Here is an 18783-nt window from a genome sequence, read left to right as displayed (position 1 = left end):
TGCTGAAGGTACTCTGTGCTTATATGTACATTTTGGATTATAGACTCATTAGGACAAAGTTAACACAGTAATGAATGCAATTCCTTTAATATGATTAATGCAGTTAATTCCTTGTTGCTGGTAACAGATTATTATTTTTTGCCTCAGAATCTTTATCTACAGTCTGTACTTGACTTGAGAAATTCTACTTGTCTCTCCCTCTCCCTCTATCAGATGTGCTGTCATCTCCAACATCCCAGCTGGAGAGACACACTACTTCCAGTGTAATGAGATGGAAGGTCGCTATGTTGTTGTGGTCATCCCTGGAAGGGAAGAATTTCTCACTCTGTGTGAGGTGGAAGTATATGGCTCTCCTACAGGTAATCATCTGTAATAGTAGAAGTACAGTGGATATAAAAAGTCTACACACCCCTGTTAAAATGCCAGGTTCTTGTGATGTAAAAGAATGAGAAAAAGATAAATCATGTCAGAACTTTTTCCATGTACAACCAAATCTGTACATTCTGTATTAAACCATTATTCTCTATATCTCTGTAGTAAACCTGGCGTTAAATGGAGTAGCTGCTCAGTCTTCACTCAAGGGGAATCGTAATGCCTCTGATGCCATTGATGGGGACAGAACCTCACACTATGGATCCTGCACCCACACTCAGAAAGACACCAACCCCTGGTGGAGAGTGGACCTAAGGGATGTGTACAGAGTTACAACTGTATCCCTCACCAATAGAGGAGACTGCTGTCCAGAGAGACTTGATGGTGCTGAGATCCGCATTGGTAACTCACTGGAGAACAACGGCATCAACAACCCCAGGTGACACACAGACCTCTGAACATTTATGTCCTGTCTTCAAGGTATTTGAATTGGTATAAATCCATGCTGCTATAGATACTCTGTGACTATATGATATAGTTAACAATCAAAATATGTAGGGTACATTGACAAATGTAACATGAAAGGAATTTACATCAGTTCATTTTTAATATAGCATATTTGCGTGCAGACCACATTGTGTTTCATTCTGCCTGATGTGTGTTTGATCTGAGCTGGGCCTTGAAGAGTCCCAGTGCCCTGTCATATCTATATCTCCCTCTCCCTCTATCAGATGTGCTGTCATCTCCAACATCCCAGCTGGAGAGACACACTACTTCCAGTGTAATGAGATGGAAGGTCGCTATGTTGTTGTGGTCATCCCTGGAAGGGAAGAATTTCTCACTCTGTGTGAAGTGGAAGTATATGGGTCTCCTCCGGGTAATATTTTTTTTGTTGTTCACACGGTCTGTCAAAAATGCTAATTCAAAGGGTGATATTTGGCAGACGCCTGTCCCAAAAAAGTGTTGGCCCCAAATCACCTTTGGGAGAATAACTTACGTTCTGTGGGTGAGGGAATGAATATCTTACCAGTAGGTATGTCCTCCATAACTACTGAATTACTACAGTTGTCATTGTTTATTGTTATTCTCCAAATGTTTGGATTTGAAAGCAAACAATTATTATGCGGTTAATGTTTAGATGCTATGCTTATTATAATTTTTTACAATATTTGTGTACAATTATAAAAGAAACAACACCCCCACCATATGTCATAGCTGAGTATAGTGTATAATGTGGATCATGGGCAAGAACCTCTTTTTCTGGGGTAGCAGTGAGTACGGATGTTGGGTTTTTCTGAGTAGCAGAAAGTACAGATGTTTCGTTTTTCTGGGTAGCAGTGAGTATGGATATTTAGTTTTTCTGGGTAGCAGTGAGTACAGATGTTGGGTTATTCTGGATAGCAGTGAGTATGGAAATTTAGTTTTTCTGGGTAGCAGTAAGTACAGATTTTGGGTTATTCTGGGTAGCAGTGAGTATGGATGTTTAGTTTTTCTGGGTAGCAGTGAGTATGGATGTTTAGTTTTTCTGGGTAGCAGAAAGTACAGATGTTGGGTTTTTCTGTGTAGCAGTGAGTACGGATGTTGGGTTTTCTGGGTAGCAGTGAGTACAGATGTTGGGTTTTTCTGGGTAGCAGTCAGTACGGATGTTGGGTTTTTCTGGGTAGCAGAAAGTACAGATGTTTCGTTTTTCTGGGTAGCAGTGAGTATGGAAATTTAGTTTTTCTGGGTAGCAGTGAGTACAGATGTTGGTTTATTCTGGATAGCAGTGTGTATGGATGTTTAGTTTTTCTGGGTAGCAGTGAGTACAGATGTTGGCTTTTTCTGGGTAGCAGTCAGTACGGATGTTGGGTTTTTCTGGGTAGCAGTCAGTACGGATGTTGGGTTTTTCTGGGTAGCAGTGAGTATGGATATTTCGTTTTTCTGGGTAGCAGTGAGTACAGATGTTGGGTTATTCTGGATAGCAGTGAGTATGGATGTTTAGTTTTTCTGGGTAGCAGTAAGTACAGATGTTGGGTTTTTCTGGGTAGCAGTGAGTATGGATGTTTATTTTTTCTGGGTAGCAGTGAGTATGTGTCACGGTCATGGGATGAGAAGGACACAGGCGCAGAGTATAGGTAGTGATAATCCATGTTTAATAAAAGAAGGACTCCAACAAAACAAAAGGCAGCAACCAGTGACGTGGGTATTCCTTACACAGGATAAACAAAACCAAAATGAACCACACCTCTGGGCCTACAAACTGAACTTAAATAGGGTCCCCAATTGGAGGCAATAACTAACACCTGCCTCCAATTGGGAAAACCAAAAAAAGGATTAGAGGTGGCTAAAGGCCACCTCCTGTCCTGTCCTGGCTATGCCCCGAGCCCAGCGCAGAGATGGCTAGGGGCACAGCCAGGACGTGACAATATGGATGTTTATTTTTTCTGGGTAGCAGTGAGTATGGATGTTTATTTTTTCTGGGTAGCAGTGAGTATGGATGTTTATTTTTTCTGGGTAGCAGTGAGTATGGATGTTTATTTTTTCTGGGTAGCAGTGAGTATGGATGTTTATTTTTTCTGGGTAGCAGTGAGTGTGGATGTGTAGTTTTTTTGGGTAGCAGTGAGTGTGGATGTTTAGTTTTTCTGGGTAGTGGATGTTTAGTTTTTCTGGGTAGCAGTGAGTATGGAAACGTTAAGGCAATTGTGTCAATAACATTGTTGCCGTCAAATTCTGAATCTCTGTATTAAAATGTTAACTATTTCTCAATATGAACACAATTGCCTAGTAAAATCTGACCCTCTGTAATTTAACCTCATAGTAATTGTTTGATGGAAAAGTCTAAACTAGTATAGACCCAAAGGAAGAAGAAAAATGCTAATGTCCTAATAATTACAACTTGTCTGCTCTGTCCTGAGATTTCCAGTGTTTTTCAATTATGGAGATTTCATGACTATGTGCTGGATTGTATCCACCTGTGTGCAATGGGTGTGGCTGAAACGCCTGAACTCAATAATTAGTAGGGGTGTCCACTTACTTTTGTGCATATAGTGTCATATAGTGTATGTGACATTCCCTTTAACCCAACCCTTCTGAATTGGGTAGGGTCAGTCTATGTGACTTTCCCTTTAACCCAACCCTTCTGAATTGGGTAGGGTCAGTCTATGTGACTTTCCCTTTAACCCAACCCTTCTGAATAGGGTTGGGTCAGTCTGTGACTTTGCCTTCAATCCAACCCTTCTGAATTGGGTAGGGTCAGTCTATGTGACATTCCCTTTAACCCAACCCTTCTAAATAGGGTAGGGTAAGGGGGTTACTCCATTGGGTGCCAAGCAATAATTAGCAATAATTGTCTTGGTCATAGACAAAATTATATATTTTACTCGTTGCTAGCACTATTCATAACATCAAACTTTGGAACTGGTCTAAAAATATAAGCTGCCCTTGTCTCCGACTGCAGTATAATTATTTTTTTTAAATAGTGGAAGACCTCAATAGGATGCTAAAAAAACATGCTAAAACAAATTACATTCAAGTTGAGTCCTCTATCCAACTCTATTGTCGGTCCACAAGTAGCCATCTCCACCTCATTGGTGTCAGCTGGTGAAGCATTCAGGGGCCCTCAGTCAACAGGGCAATAATCTTCAAAAGACCTACACTAACAAAAGTCAGTTACATTCTGTATTAAAACATTATTCTCTATGTTCCCTTAGTGAATTTGGCCTTGAATGGAGTAGCGACTCAGTCATCCCTATATACTTGGAAGAATAAGGCCTCTGATGCCATTGATGGGGACAGAGACTCAAACTATTTATCTGGATCCTGTGCATTCACTGGAAATGAAAACAAACCCTGGTGGAGAGTGGACCTAAAGGATGTGTACAGTATTAGAAGTGTATCCCTCACCAATAGAGGAGACTGCTGTCCAGAGAGACTTAATGGTGCTGAGATCCGCATTGGTAACTCACTGGAGAACAACGGCATCAAAAACCCCAGGTGACACAGGCCTCTGTACATTTACAGTTAGGTCCGGAAATAATTGGACACTGACACAAGTTTTGTTATTTTGTCTATTTACCAAGTTACAATTGAATAATTAGTAATCGCAGCTTCAATTTGATGGTATTCACATCCAAATTTGACGAAGGGTTTAGGAATCAAATCTCTTTATTATTCAGCCCCCTCTTTTTGAAGGGACCAAAAGTAATTGGACAATTGACTTAAAAGCTCTTTCATGGACAGTCTTTTCCCCTCAATTAAACAGGCAAAATGTCTGGAGTTGATTCCAGGTGTGGCATTCACATTTGGAAGCTGTTGCTGTGAACCCACAACATGCAGACTAAGGAGCTCTCAATGCAAGTGAAACAGGCCATCCTTAGGCTGCAAAAAAGAGATGGCTGGAACATTAGGAGTGGCCAAATCAACAGTTTTGTACACTCCACACCACAATAGTGGTGGATGAAAAACCCCTTCACAACATCCAGCCAAGTGAAGAACTCTCCAGGAAGTAGGCATATCATTATCCAAGTCTACCATGAAGAGAAGACATCACGAGAACAAATACAGAGGGTTCACCACAAGGTGCAAATCATTCATAAGCCTTAAGCATATAGAAAGGCCAGCCAAGTTTTAGAACAGCTTTCTTTGGACAGTTGAAACTAAGATCAACCTGTACCAGAATGATGGGAAGAAAAAAGTATGGAGAAGGCTTGGAACGGCTCATGATCCGAAGCATACCACATCATCTGTAAAACACGTTTGGAGGCAGTGTGATGGCACAGGCATGCATGGCTTCCAATGGCACTGGGTCAATAGTGCTTATTGATGATGTGAGAGAAGACAGAAGCAGCCGGATGAATTCTGAAGTCTATAGAGATATATTGTCTGCTCAGATTGAGCCAAATTCAGTGAAGTTGATTGGACGGTGCTTCACTTTACAAATGGACAATGGCCCAAACATACTGTGAAACCAAGCCAGGAGTTTTTTTAAGGCAAAGAAATTGAATATTCTGAAATGGCTGAGTCAATCAGCTGATCTCAACCCGATTGAGCACGTATTTCACTTGAAGACAAATCTTAAGACAGAAAGACCCAAGAACAAACAACAACTGAAGACAGTTGCAGTAAAGGCCTGACAAGGCATCACAAAAGAGGAAACCCAGCGTTTGGTGATATCCAGGATTCTCTACAAATGTAAAAAATTTAATTTTATTTGATTGTGTTAATTTGTCCAATTACATTTGAGCCCCTAAAATAAGGGGACTGTGTATGAAAATGGTTGCTATTCCTAAACGTTTCATTCAATATTTTTGTTCAACCCCTTGAATTAAAGCTGATAGTCTGCACTTCAATTGCATCTCAGTTGCTTCATTTCAAATCCATTGTGGTGGTGTACAGAGCCAAAATTATGAATATTTTGTCAGTGTCCAAACATGTCCTGTCTTCAAGGTATTTGCATTCCATGCTGCTGTAGTTTCATGTTATATTTAACAGTCAAATTCTGAAGGGTACATTAAAGAGAATCCTAATTCCCTCTCATTCTCTCTCTCCCTCCCTCCATCTCTCTCTCTCCAACCATCAGATGTGCTGTCATCTCCAACATCCCAGCAGGAGAGACAAAGTCCTTCCAGTGTAATGGGATGGAAGGTCGCTATGTTGTTGTGGTCATCCCTGGAAGGGCAGAATTTCTCACTCTGTGTGAAGTTGAAGTATATGGCTCTCCTACAGGTAATATTTGATAACTGTCTTCAGTTTTACCATTCATCATCAAGATTTGCATTGCATGTACATGTGTGTAAATTCCATTACATCTTTTCCAACTACCAATAAATGATTCATATACCATTTTTATGTAAACTACTGCCATGTTCAAAAGAACATCTTTCAGTCTAAAAATATTTATTTCCAACTTCTGCATGAATCACCCAACTTCAGAAAAATCTTTTTTTAACGTTTGCCCTCTTATTTTTTTTGTGTACTTTGGTTTGCATAGCAAAGCTACTCTAGTGGCCCATCTACAGAACCTTGGACCCTTATTCAGAATCTTGGGCCACATGTAGAAGATGCTAAAAATGCCAGTACATTTGGCTGTTTTTCAATGCACTAGTCCCCACCCATGGGTGGGTTTTGGGAGATAAATATTGGGTTGCCAACTTTAATCCGCTTTGTGTTTTCTGTGTGTCCTTGGTTTGTCATGTCCTTGTTTGTTCTTTCCTTTTCTGGTTTCAGTTTATGGGTTTATTCCTTTCATCTGTGTTATGCCCCCTCCTGTTTCTGTTCACCTTGTTAGTCTTGTATTTAGTTCCGGCATTTTCTCCCCAACTTTGTCGGTCATTGTGTTGTATTGTGGCGATCCATGGTTCAGTTTGTCTTATCTGTAGTGCACTGCACTCTGTTTTGTTTTCCATTTTTGTTGTCATTAAACGCTCCTTCCTTCAACCCCTGCGCTCCGTCTCCCTTTGAAACGTTACAAGTCCACAAGAAGAAACTAAACAAGTGTGAGATTCATGGATGGATACCAAGGAGGGAACCACTGATCTCCAAAAAATATATTCCTTCCCATTTACCATGGATGTACCACAATACTGAAACCATCAATGGACATAAGGTCACAATGGAGGGAGCATCATGATGGAGGGAGTGTCACAGGGGCATCTTGGTGGAGGGAGCATCTTGGTGGAGGGATCATCATGGTGGAGGGATCGTCACTGGGGCATCTTGGTGGAAGGAGCATCTTGGTGGAGGGAGCATCATGGTGGAGAGAGCGTCACTGGGGCATCTTGGTGGAGGGAGCATCTTGGTGGAGGGAGCGTCACTGGGGCATCTTGGTGGAGGGAGCATCTATATATACAGTTTAATGCTCAGTCATAAATAAGGGAGGGAGAAAAACTATATTTCAATTGGTGGTGTGAGGCAGTTCTTGATAAAGTTGTGCCAGTAGACCTACACAGTCAGTGCTTACAAATCACAGGTGCGGGAGAACCGTATACATGTAGCGCTATTCAAGGCAAGAGATTTCTGACAGCAGTTTACCACCCTATTCCATAAGTCAGTCTTGCATTTGATTTGCAATTCCGTCTCTCATTATTATACTTGGCAAAAAAAAACTTTAAAATGGAATTCCAATGGGCCTATAGATTCTGTAAAGGGGAGAAAATTACAATACAGTCATGGCCAAAAGTGTTGCTATACACAGAAAAAGAAGGACAAAAAGACTCAAAAAATGGGCTGGATGACATTTTTGGCACCCATAACTTAATATTTGGTTGCACACCTTTGGAAAAAAATTACTGAAATCATTTGCTTCCTATAACCATCAACAAGCTTCTTATACCTCTCACCCGGAATTTTGGACCACTCTTCCTTTGCAAACTGCTCCAGGTCTCTCATATTGGAAGGACGCCTTTTCCCAACAGCAATTTTAAGATCTCTCCAAAGGTGTTCAATGGGATTTAGATCTGGACTCATTGCTGGCCACTTCAGAACTCTCCAGCGCTTTGTTGCCATCCATTTCTGTGTGCTTTTTGAAGTATGTTTGGGGTCATTGTCCTGCTGGAAGAATCACGATCTCGGGCCCTACATTGCGACCCAAAATCCTTTGGTAATCCTCAGATTTCATAATGCCTTGCACACAGTGCCAGAGGCAGCAAAATAACCCCAAAACATATTTGAACCTCCATCATATTTTACTGTAGGTACTGTGTTCCTTTCTTTGTAGGCCTCATTTCGTTTTCGGTAAACAGTAGAATGATGTGCTTTACCAAAAAGCTCTATCTTGGTCTCATCTGTCCACAAGACGTTTTCCCAGAAGGATTTTGGCTTACTCAAGTACATTTTGGCAAACTGTAGTCTTGCTTTTTTATGTCTCTGTGTCTGCAATGGGGTCCTCCTGGGTCTCCTGCCATAGCGTTTCATTTCATTCAAATGTTGACGGATAGTTCGTGCTGACACTGATGCACCCTGAGCCTGCAGGACAGCTTGAATTTCTTTGGAACTTGTTTGGGGCTGCTTATCCACCATCCAGACTACCCTGCGTTGCAACCTTTCCTCAATTTTTCTCTTTCATCCATGTCCAGGGAAATTAGCTAAAGTGCCATGGGTTGCAAACCTCTTGATAATGCTGCGCACTGTGGACAAAGGAACAACTAGATCTCTGGAGATGGACTTGTAACCTTGAGATTGTTGATGTTTTTCCACAATTTTGGTTCTCAAGTCCTCAGACAGTTCTCTTCTCCTCTTTCTGTTGTCCATGCTTAGTGTGGTCCACATAGACACACATTGCACAATCTAAGTCAACTTCTCTCCTTTTTATCTGCTTTCAGGTGAGATTTTTATATTGCCCACACCTGTTACTTGCCCCAGGTGAGTTTAAAGGAGCATCACATGCTTGAAACAATCTTATTTATCCACAATTTTGAAAGGGTGCTGTTAGAAATCGTTGGTTTCGTATAGTGGTCAAATAATGTAGAACCCGTGTCAAATCGAGTGAGAAGTTTGCTCACGTTTATTGGAAAATTGCAGCACAGAAGTCATTCGGTGAACGTTCTATCTTCTTCTCATTGTAATGTTGGTTGCCAGCTAGCCTATACATTAAGGGTGTTTAATGATTATGAAAGTTCACGTCAGTTCCTAGTATCGTCCATGATTCCAGGATCCCATAAGAGAGACTCCATCTTGAGACTACTGTCGGTCGGCCAGGTGGTCAAACAGAATTAATCTTTGTCCATGTCGATTGTCTCCTTTATCTAGTTTCCTGCCTTTCGACTGTTGTCCATTCTCGGCCATCTCAACTTTCCTTTGTCTTCTCTCTTCGTATGTACCACACTCTCCATCTGTCCATATACAACTTCCTCGGAATCCATCTTGTTTAGCCGGAAAACGTTATTTTTCTTTCTGTCCATTTCGAGTCCAGGCATCGTTGTTAATGATCCTTTTCGTTCTTGATGGTATCCTATTCGCGCCATGCTATTTAAATATGAACGCATCATGCCAGAGGGTGCACTCCTCTTCCCGTCGTATCAGTGCCAAGAACTTTGTCCAGCCCATGTTTGGGGTTTTGTGTGCAATTATGTCCAATTAGCTTTTTTTCCTTCTTTTTTTTGTTTTGTTCCAATAAACACAAAGGGAATAAACATGTGTATAGCAAAACATCGTGTGGTCCCCAAACCTGACACCCTCCGGCCTGCTCTTTGCGGATGATGTTGTCGTGTTGGCCCCTTCAAGCCAGGACCTTCAGCATGCGCTGGGACGGTTTGCAGCCGAGTGTGAAGCGGTTGGGATGAAAATCAGTACCTCCAAATCCGAGGCCATGGTCTTCAGTCGGAAAAGGGTGGCTTGCCCACTTCAGGTTGGTGGAGAGTGCCTGCCTCAAGTGGAGGAGTTTAAGTATCTAGGGGTCTTGTTCACGAGTGAGGGAAGGATGGAACGGGAGATTGACAGACGGATCGGTGCAGCTTCTGCAGTAATGCGGTCAATGTATCGGTCTGTCGTGGTGAAGAAAGAGCTGAGCCGCAAGGCGAAGCTCTCGATTTACCAGGCAATCTACGTTCCTACTCTCACCTATGGTCATGAGCTTTGGGTCATGACCGAAAGGACAAGATCCCGGATACAGGCGGCCGAAATGAGCTTTCTCTGCAGGGTGGCTGGGCGATCCCTTAGAGATAGGGTGAGAAGCTCGGTCACCTGGGAGGAGCTCAGAGTAGAGCCGCTGCTCCTCCACATCGAGAGGGGTCAGCTGAGGTGGCTTGGGCATCTGTTTCAGATGCCTCCGGAACGCCTTCCTGGGAAGGTGTTCCGGTCCCATCCCACCAGGAGGAGACCCCGGGGAAGACCTAGGACACGCTGGAGGCACCATGTCTCCCGGCTGGCCTGGGAACGCCTCGGTGTCCCCCCGGAAGAGCTGGAGGAAGTGTCTGGGGAGAGGGAAGTCTGGGCATCTCTGCTTAGACTGCTGCCCCCGCGACACAGCCCCGGATGAAGCGGAAGAAGATGTATGTATGTATAGCAAAACATGTGTTAATGCAATTCTTTTTTGTGAGAAATACTTGATTTTCTGGAATAATTTCAGGGGTGCCAACACTTTTGGCCATGAATGTATTTTAAGCCTTGTTCTCATTAATACATATGTCATTATATCGTCTGGTGCAAATCAATAGACATTTTATTCCTTATCAATTCAAAATAAAATATCCCTTAATGGGTATGATGCTCCAAACTTGTCACACCTGTATTTGTGGCATTCCTCCCATGCTTCTATGACTCTCAAGCTGCGTCTGGTTGAATGGCAATCATTGTTTGACAGGCATTTTCAGGTCTCTCCAGAGAAGTCTGGCTCTGGCTAGGCATTTCAAGGACATTCACAGACTTGTCCCAAAGACGAAGGTTGAACTTTGCCTCTGGGTTCCTGAGTGTTCTGGAATAGGTTTTCATCAAGGATCTGTCTGTATATTTCCCTCAATCCTGATTGGTCTCTGTGGAATGGTCACTCAAAGACATCCCCAGCATGCATCAATGTTGGGATGGTATTGGCCAGGTGATGAGGGGTGCCTGGTTTCCTCCAGATGTGGAGGAAACCAGGCACTCAAGCCTCGGCATTCAGGCCAAAGAGCTCGATCTTGGTTTCACCAGACCAGATAATTGTATTTATCATGGTCTGAGAGTTCGTTACGTGCCTTTTGACAAACTCCAAACAGGCAGTCATGTTCCTTTTACTGATAGGCTTTTATCAGGGCACTCTACCACTAAGGCTTGATTGGTGGAATGCTGTAGAGATGGTTGTCCCTCTGGAAGGTTCTCTTATCTCCACACAAGTGAATCAGTGACCATAATTTTCTCCCTGATGGTTGGCAAGGTCTAAGAAGAGTTTTGCTGGTTTCATATTAGTTTCAATGAAGCATGAGGGAGGCCATTGGGTTCTTGGGCACCTGCAATGCTGCAGAAATGTTGTGTTACCCAACTGAATACTTTCCAAATGCAATGTATTTCCCCTTGTTGCAAACTATTTTGTAATGGTATATTACAACATAAATGAAATTTAAATTAATGAACGCAAGAGAAATCACAAACATCTAGCTAACTAGCAGATTTGTCAGTTATCAGTGTTAAGCGAATATCCCACCCTCTTTTCCATTAATGAATAAAAGTAGCACAAAAAAACTATGAGTGTACCAGGTTCAATAGCAGATAGCTTTGAGGTCAAAAACATTGGTCCGGTAACCAAAAGGTTGCTTGTTGTAATCACTTAGCAGAAAAGGTACAAAAAATTTTAATCTTATTGTGAACTAGAGCATAGACTTGTCTCCAATTTCTCCTGTAATTCTCTCTGGATGAATTACTAACATTTAAAAATGCAATTTGCTATTAATAATAACAAATACAGTGGGGAGAACAAGTATTTGATACACTGCCGATTTTGCAGGTTTTCATACTTACAAAGCATGTAGAGGTCTGTAATTTTTATCATAGGTACCCTTCAAATGTGAGAGACGGAATCTAAAAATAAAATCCAGATTTTTAAATAATTAATTAGCATTTTATTGCATGACATAAGTATTTGACCACCTACCAACCAATAAGAATTACGTCTCTCACAGACCTGTCCAGACACCTGTCCACACACTCAATCAAACAGACTCCAACCTCTCCACAATGGCCAAGACCAGAGAGCTGTGTAAGGACATCAGGGATACAATCAATCAATCAAATGTATTTATAAAGCCCTTTTTACAACAGCAGTTGTCACAAAGTGCTTTACAGAGACACCAGGCCTTAAACCCCAAGGAGCAAACAACAGTAGTGTTGGATTTCAGTGGCTAGGAAAAACTCCCTAAGAAGGCCGAATTTTAGGAAGAAACCTAGAGAGGACCCAGGCTCAGAGGGGTGACCAGTCCTTTTCTGGCTGTGCCGGGTGAGATATTAAGAATCCAATTTGAATAATAAATACATTTCTCTGGGCTAAATCCAGAGTCTATTTGGTTCTAAACTAGGTCAAAAGTATGACCATGTGGACAAGGACAGGGACAGCAACGGGCCCCCCAAACCAGGTACTCCACAGGTGTGGACCAGGACCTCATCTCCTCCTAAAATTTAAAATTGGAGGAGACTGAGAAAAGTTAGAAAATGCATTCCTCATATCCCCCAGCACAATAATATTGCAGCGTAACACCTTGGAACTGAGACGGGGGGGGGGGGGTGGTCCGGCGACACTGTGGCCCTACCCGGGGGAGGCCCCGGACAGGGCCCAACACAACACAATACAATTGTAGACCAGCGTCTGAAGTTTGCCAATGACCATCTGTATGATCCAGAGGAGGAATGGGAGAAGATCATGTGGCCTGATGAGACATAAAAATTGCTTTTTGGTCTAAACTCACCGTGTTTGGAGGAAGAAGAAGGATCAGTACAACCCCAAGAACACCATCCCAACCGTGAAGCATGGAGGTGGAAACATTCTTTGGGGATGCTTTTCTGCAAAAGGGACAGGACGACCTCACTGTATTGAGAGGACGATGGATGGGGCCATGTATCGTGAGATCTTGGCCAACAACCTCCTTCTCTCAGTAAGAGCATTGAAGATGGGTGGTTGCTGGGTCTTCCAGCATGACAACGACCCGAAACACACAGCCAGGGCAACTAAGGAGTGGCTCCGTAAGAAGCATCTGAAGGTCCTGGAGTGGCCTAGCCAGTCTCCAGACCTGAACCCAATAGAAAATCTTTGGAGGGAGCTGAAAGTCCGTATTGCCCAGCGACAGCCCCAAAACCTGAAGGATCTGGAGAAGGTCTGTATGGAGGAGTGGGCCAAAATTCCTGCTGCAGTGTGTGCAAACCTGGTCAAAAACTACAGGAAACGTATGATCTCAGTAATTGCAAACAAAGGTTTCTGTACCAAAGGTTTGAGTACCTCAAGTCTCTGGATGTTTTGGAGCTGTCTTGGTTGACACGCCTGTGCAACATCGCATGGCGGTCGGGGACAGTACCTCTGGGATGGCAGACCGGGGTTGTGGTCCCTCTTTTTAAGAAGGGGGACCGGAGGGTGTGTTCCAACTACAGGGGGATCACACTTCTCAGCCTCCCCGGGAAAGTCTATGCCAGGGTACTGGAGAGGAGAACACGGCCGATAGTGCCACCTACCGAAACTCTGTTGCAGACCAGGTACACCCCATCATGGCAATGGTATTCCCGAAAGTCATTGGCCTCTTTCAGCAGGATAATGCGCCCATGCCACACTACACACATTGCTCAGGAATGGTTTGAGGAACATGATGAAGAGTTCAAGGTGTTGACTTGGCCTCCAATTCCCCAGATCTCAATCTGATTGAGCATCTGTGGGATGAGCCAGACAAACAAGTCCGATCCATAGCGGCTCCACCTCACAAGTTACAGGACTTCAAGGATCTGCCGGTAATGTTTTGGTGTCACCACATGATACCTTCGGGGTCTTGGTGCCAGATACCACAGGACACCTTCAGAGGTCTTGTAGAGTCCATGCCTTAACGGGTTGCTCTGTTTAGGCGGCACCTGGAGGACCAACAGCATATGGTCATAATATTTTGCTCATTGTTTGTGTAACTGTTGTCTTGCAGTCATTATGTCATTGACCAGGTCCTTGTAAAATAATTGTTGAAATAAAATGAATAAATTGTCTTCACTCTGCCTGGGGTTGGCAGGTGGAATGTTGGAAACTGCTGCCTTGACAAACTCATTGAGTCCTGGTGGTAGGTTGAATCAACAGGGCCCTGGGATTAAAATCATACACAAACAACAATCAAACAGGTATATTCTGTATTACATCAATATTCTCTATGTCTCTGCAGTAAACCTAGCATTAAATGGAGTAGCTGCTCAGTCTTCACTCTATGGGAATCGTAATGCCTCTGATGCCATTGATGGGGACAGAACCTCACACTATCACTCTGGATCCTGCACCCACACTCAGAAAGACACCAACCCCTGGTGGAGAGTGGACCTAAGGGATGTGTACAGAGTTAGAACTGTATCCCTCACCAATAGAGGAGACTGCTGTCCAGAGAGACTTGATGGTGCTGAGATCCGCATTGGTAACTCACTGGAGAACAATGGCATCAACAACACCAGGTGACACACAGACCTCTTAACTGCTATATCCTGTCTTCAAGGTTTTAAAATGTATTTCATCCCATGCTGCTGTAGTCCAATTCTGAACAGTCAGATTCTGTAGGGTAGGTTAAAGAGAATCCCCATTCCCTCTCATTCTCTCTCTCTCCCTCCCTCTCTCCCTCTCTCTATCAGATGTGCTGTCATCTCCAACATTCCAGCAGGAGAGACACAGTCCTTCCAGTGTAATGAGATGGAAGGTCGCTATGTTGTTGTGGTCATCCCTGGAAGGGCAGAATTTCTCACTCTGTGTGAAGTTGAAGTATATGGGTCTCCTGCAGGTATTTATCAATAACCTTCTGTTTTCATTTATAATCAGGAAATATTCACATTGTATGTACATGTACATTGGGGCAAAAAAGTATCTAGTCAGCCACGAATTGTGCAAGTTCTCCCACTTAAAAAGATGAGAGAGGCCTGTCATCATAGGTACACTTCAATGAGAAAAAAAAGTCCAGAAAATCACATTGTAGGATCTTTGAAGAATTTCTTGGTATATTATGGTGGAAAATAAGTATTTGGTTAATAACAAAAGTTCATCTCAATACTTTGTTATATACCCTTTGTTGGCAATGACAGAGGTCAAACGTTTTCTGTAAGTCTTCACAAGGTTTTCACACTCTGTTGCTGGTATTTTGGCCCATTCCTCCATGCAGATCTCCTCTAGAGCAGTGATGTTTTGGGGCTGTCGCTGGGCAACATGGACTTTCAACTCCCTCCAAAGATTTTCTATGGGGTTGAGATCTGGTGACTGGCTAGGCCACTCCAGGACCTTGAAATGCTTCTTACGAAGCCACTCCTTCGTTACTCGGGCGGTGTGTTTGGGATCATTGTCATGCTGAAAGACCCAGCCACGTTTCATCTTCAATGCCCTTGCTGATGGAAGGAGGTTTTCACTAAAAATCTCACGATACATGGCACCATTCATTATTTTCTTTATACGGATTAGTCGTCCTGGTCCCTTTGCAGAAAAACAGCCCCAAAGCATGATGTTTCCACCCTCATGCTTCACAGTAGGTATGGTGTTCTTTGGATGCAACTCAGCATTCTTTCTCCTCCAAACACGACAAGTTTCTATTTTGGTTTCATCTGACCATATTAAATTCTCCCAATCCTCTTCTGGATCATCCAAATGCTCTCTAGCAAACCTCAGATGGGCCTAGACATGTACTGGCTTAAGCAGCGGGACACGTCTGGCACTGCAGGATTTGAGTCCCTGGCGGCGTAGTGTGTTACTGATGGTAGCCTTTGTTACTTTGGTACCAGCTCTCTGCAGGTCATTCACTAGGTCCCCTGTGTGGTTCTGGGATTTTTGCTCACCGTTCTTGTGATACTTTTGACCCCACGGTCAAGCACTACATCTTGCGTGGAGCCCCGGATCGAGGGAGATTATTAGTAGTCTTGTATGTCTTCCATTTTCTTATAATTTCTCCCAAAGTTGATTTCTTCACACCAAGCTGCTTGCCTATTGCACATTCAGTCTTCCCAGCCTGGTGCAGGTCTACAATTTTGTTTCTGGTGTCCTTTGACAGCTCTTTGGTTTTGGCCATAGTGGAGTTTGGATTGTGACCATTTGAGGTTGTGGACAGGTGTCTTTTATACTGATAAAAAGTTCAAACAGGTGCCATTAATACAGGTAACGAGTGGAGGACAGAAGAGCCTCTTAAAAAAGAAGTTACAGGTCTGTGAGAGCCAGAAATCTTGCTTGTTTGTAGGTGACCAAATACTTATTTTACAGAGGAATTTACCAATGAATTCATAGAACATCCTACAATGGGATTTTCTGGAGAAAAAAATTCTAATTTTGTCTCTCATAGTTGAAGTGTTCCTAGGATGAAAATGACAGGCCTCTCTCATCTTTTTAAGTAGCAGAACTTGCACAATTGGTGGCTGACTAAATACTTTTTTGCCCATCTGTATGTACCTGAATGTCAAACTAAGGCCATTTATTTGGTTCGTAAGTGTTGTAATAAAAAAAAATATATATATATATATATATATATATATATTTGTAAATTCCTGAATATAATATATATTATTATTATTTTTACAAATAAACATTTACGATCTAACTAAAATACTTTTGCACATGATATGATATAATCTTGTACTTTTCTTTTCCTATTCCACTAAACACTAAATATACACTTTTTAATTTAGCCTTCAAAACAGCTAAGAACGTCCAACCAGCAAAATCAGTGTTTCCATGACAAATAGTATATCTTATTTTTATTATTTTTTAAACATAAAAAATCTGAAATACAAGTAGGAAACTCAGGCAAAATCTTATAATAATCCTAAAGGATGGGAAATAGTTATGTGCTACCGATACACAATTGTGGGAATGGTAGTAATTCAGACAACTAACACCCTTTTTCAAAGCTTCCACGTCTAGCAAAGATTCTGTGACCTTTGGAAAATGTACACATTTGTGCTTTTTTGTATCCTTGAACCATATTTTGAACATAAATCAAGCAGGTTTCAGACCAGAAAACAACTCTATTGCAACAGCAGCTTCTGTAATTTATATTGTTAATGTCTTAAATGCTAAAATGAGTTGTGCTGCTTTTCTTAGGGATTTGTGAAAAGCTGCATCATTCATTTATTAGGCTTCGGCATGAACATTTTTGAGTGGTTTAAGAAATACCAGAGTGGCAGAACCCAGGGAATAACGATATATGAAGTTAAATCTGAACTTAGAGTTTGTAATTGTTTACCTCATTGCTAGATTCTGGGACCTCTTGTTTATGTCATTTATAAATGATGTTGGACATTTTGTGACACATTATAAAATACACCAATCAGCCACAATATTATGACCATTGACAGGTGAAGTGAATAACACTGATAATCTTGTTATCATGGCACCTGTCAGTGGGTGGGATATATAAGGCAGCAAGTGAACATTCTGTCCTTAAAGTTGATTTAGTGTTAGAAGCAGGAAAAATGGGCAAGTGTATGGATCTAAGCGACTTTGACAAGTGACAATTTGTGATGGTTAGAGGACTGGGTCAGAGCATCTTCAAAACTGCAGCCCTTGTAGGATGTTCCCGGTCTGCAGTGGTCAGTACCTAAAAGTGGTCCTAGGAAGGAAAAGCGGTGAACCGGCGACAGGGTCATGGGTGGCCAAGGCTCACTGATGCACGTGGGGAGCAAAGGCTGGCCCGTGTGGTACGATTAAACAGATGAGCTACTGTAGCTCAAATTTCTGAAAATGTTAATGCTGGTACTGATAGAAAGATGTCAGAACACACAGTGCATCACAGTTTGTTGCATAAGGGGCAGTGTAGCCGCAGACCATTCAGGGTGCCCATGCTGACCCCTGTCCACTGCCGAAAGTGCCTACAATGGGCACGTGAGCATCAGAACTGGACCAGGGAGCAATGGAAGAAGGTGGCCTGGTCTGATGAATCATGTTTTCTTGTACATCACTTGGATGGTTGGGTGCGTGTGTGTCGCTTACCTGGAGAACACATGGCACCAAGATTCGCTATGGGAAGGAGCCAAGCCGGTGGAGGCAGTGTAATACTTTGGGTAATGTTCTGCTGGGAACCCTTGGGTCCTGCCATTCATGTGGATGTTACTTTGACACGTACCACCTACCTGAGAATTCTTGCAGATCTTATGCACCCTTTCATGGCAATGGTATTCTCTGATGGCATTGGACGCTTTCAGCAGGATAATGCACCCTGCCACAAAGCAAAAATGGTTCAGGAATGGTTTGAGGAACACAACAACGAGTTCAAAGTGTTGACTTGGCCTCCAAATTCCCCAGATCTCAATCCTGGACAAACAAGTCCGATCCATTGAGGCCCCACCTCCCAACTTACAGGACTTAAAGGATCTACTGCTAACATCTTGGTGCCAGATACCATAGCACACCTTCAGAGGTCTAGTGGAGTCCATGCCTCAATGGTTCAGGGCTGTTTTGGCAGCAAAAGTGGGACCTATACAATATTAGGCAGGTGGTCATAATGTTATGGCTGATCGGTGTTCATGTATATGCTAGATGTATTCTAAATAAATCCCAGACACCATCACCACAGGATAATGCAATGGATTAGATATTTTATTATTACTAATGTGTTTTTAGGTTGGTTTTTTTTGTGTTGTATTCTCCCTTTTTGAAAATGTGTCTAGAATACCTAGATTATAATACTTTTCTAGTTTCTATTAATGTTAAGATGTGTTCTCAGAGTTGGATGGTGAAATCATGTCTACTGTTGTTCCATTGGAGACTTTGTGTGCACCTGGGCAGTCCTTGGCTTATTCCTACTGATGCCCCGGATGAAGTAATGTTATACT

The 18783-nt window shown here is 42.5% G+C and overlaps 2 protein-coding genes across 11 annotated transcripts in view; one reads left to right on the top strand and one right to left on the bottom strand.

The window, feature by feature from the left end:
* grip2b (glutamate receptor interacting protein 2b) overlaps positions 1–18783 on the bottom strand; it is a 399250-nt gene that overhangs the window by 133386 nt on the left and 247081 nt on the right. The gene's annotated exons all lie outside the window — the stretch shown is intronic.
* LOC105006817 overlaps positions 1–18783 on the top strand; it is an 80099-nt gene that overhangs the window by 41549 nt on the left and 19767 nt on the right. For all 4 annotated transcript variants that reach the window (XM_029113932.2, XM_029113933.2, XM_029113934.2 and 1 more), the window contains 7 exons: positions 214–359; positions 538–811; positions 1104–1249; positions 4062–4344; positions 5930–6075; positions 14160–14439; positions 14614–14759. In XM_029113932.2, coding sequence (XP_028969765.2) covers positions 214–359; positions 538–811; positions 1104–1249; positions 4062–4344; positions 5930–6075; positions 14160–14439; positions 14614–14759 — 1421 coding nt within the window. The remainder of the gene's footprint in view (positions 1–213; positions 360–537; positions 812–1103; positions 1250–4061; positions 4345–5929; positions 6076–14159; positions 14440–14613; positions 14760–18783) is intronic.

The sequence above is a fragment of the Esox lucius genome, chromosome 17 (genome assembly GCF_011004845.1).
Source record: "Esox lucius isolate fEsoLuc1 chromosome 17, fEsoLuc1.pri, whole genome shotgun sequence".
In the NCBI taxonomy this organism is placed as follows: Eukaryota; Metazoa; Chordata; class Actinopteri; order Esociformes; family Esocidae; genus Esox; species Esox lucius.
Note: the sequence above shows the minus strand (reverse complement) of the source record. Positions and strands in the feature narration are given on the sequence as shown.